This window comes from Aplysia californica, unplaced genomic scaffold (genome assembly GCF_000002075.1).
Source record: "Aplysia californica isolate F4 #8 unplaced genomic scaffold, AplCal3.0 scaffold00113, whole genome shotgun sequence".
In the NCBI taxonomy this organism is placed as follows: Eukaryota; Metazoa; Mollusca; class Gastropoda; order Aplysiida; family Aplysiidae; genus Aplysia; species Aplysia californica.
This window is the reverse complement of record NW_004797383.1, coordinates 753,082-754,442: the sequence shown is the minus strand read 5'-3', so window position 1 is coordinate 754,442 and position 1,361 is coordinate 753,082. Positions and strand designations below refer to the sequence as shown.

At 41.2% G+C, this 1,361-nt stretch overlaps 1 protein-coding gene across 1 annotated transcript in view; it reads right to left on the bottom strand.

Moving 5' to 3' along the window:
- The window catches only part of LOC106011431 (probable 3',5'-cyclic phosphodiesterase pde-5), a 25,629-nt gene that overhangs the window by 10,538 nt on the left and 13,730 nt on the right, over window positions 1-1,361 (bottom strand). Inside the window, exon 6 of the mRNA XM_035969083.1 lies at window positions 831-1,111. Within this exon, the coding sequence (XP_035824976.1) occupies window positions 831-1,111 (281 nt within the window). The remainder of the gene's footprint in view (window positions 1-830; window positions 1,112-1,361) is intronic.

Here is a 1,361-nt window from a genome sequence, read left to right as displayed (position 1 = left end):
AGAGAGAGAGAGAGAGAGAGAGAGAGAGGGGGGGGAGAGAGAGAGACAGAGAGAGAGAGTGAGAGAGAGAGACAGAGAGACAGAGAGTAACTTAAACACTCTACTTGAAAGCACCTCAGCTAAGTTCGGTGTGACCGCTACCTAACAAGAAAAAGATAACGCCAATGGTCAACGAACTCAGCCCAATGTCCCTCCATAATTTCATTGAACTATGACAACCCTCATGTATGTATGTATGTAGTATAGGGTTTTACGGCGCTCGCAACTGCTAACCCTCATGTATATCAAAGCATATTAGATAATTAGGCGAAACATTCTGCAATGTGCATCGTGCATTAGCTCACGGGCTGAAGTTGCACTGGGGTTTTTGAACGTTGTATACTAGAGACAGTAGGTTCAGGTTCCAGTCCGAAATGGGTCCAAATAGGATACACAAAGTGTTGGGACTTCGTAAAAAAGATAAATGATGTACACTGCAGTTATAAAGATGTAACGCTTGGAGACAATAAATAGTTATAGATAATAAACAAAAACTACCACAGCAAAGGATATTGATTTAAACTCAACAAAAACACCGACAACGAATAGAATGGGACTGTTTTGTTCTATAATATATTTCATATCAAAACAGTAGACACTGGTAATGTTACGGATTATATAACGGTGTGCATGAAATACTGATTCATATATTAAAAACACAATCTGTGCAGGAGAAGAAATAAAAGGAATCAAATGGTGCTCAAAACACACACACACACACACAAAATTAATATTGGTTTTATCAGTGCGCAGATAGTGCATGGGTGAAGAGACGAATTATCATAGGGTACCTTTTCTCTTTTTGGCTAGGACTGTGCAAGCGGCCGTGAGAGGGGGGAGGGGGGTGGGAAGGTGAAGTGGGTGTTGGGCGGACGTGAAAGAGGTGGCAAAAATGTGAATGGGATCTAATTAAGAAGAGAATGAGGAACGAGTTTATTACTAAGAAGTAGAGACTACGACGCAAGGAGGACACAGCCATATAAGCAAACTTGTCCAGACAGGGTGAGGAGAGAGAGACATAAAGAGAGAGAGAGAGAGAGAGAGAGAGAGAGAGAGAGAGAGAGAGAGAGAGAGAGAGAGAGAGGGAAGAGGGGGGGGGGAACAATGTTAGCCTCTTCCATCAAGGTAGCACAGTATGTCACTATAATATCTGATCTAATCTGATCTGATCTGATGTGATCTGATGGTATTTTATCACTGGAAAGGGGCTGTGGAGAGTTCACAAGTTAACAGCAGCAAAACTGCAAGTTTTATTAAGAAAAAATTCAAAACCCCATGGGTTTATTCGGGTATATAAAAAAATAAACGAATAAACCCCAACA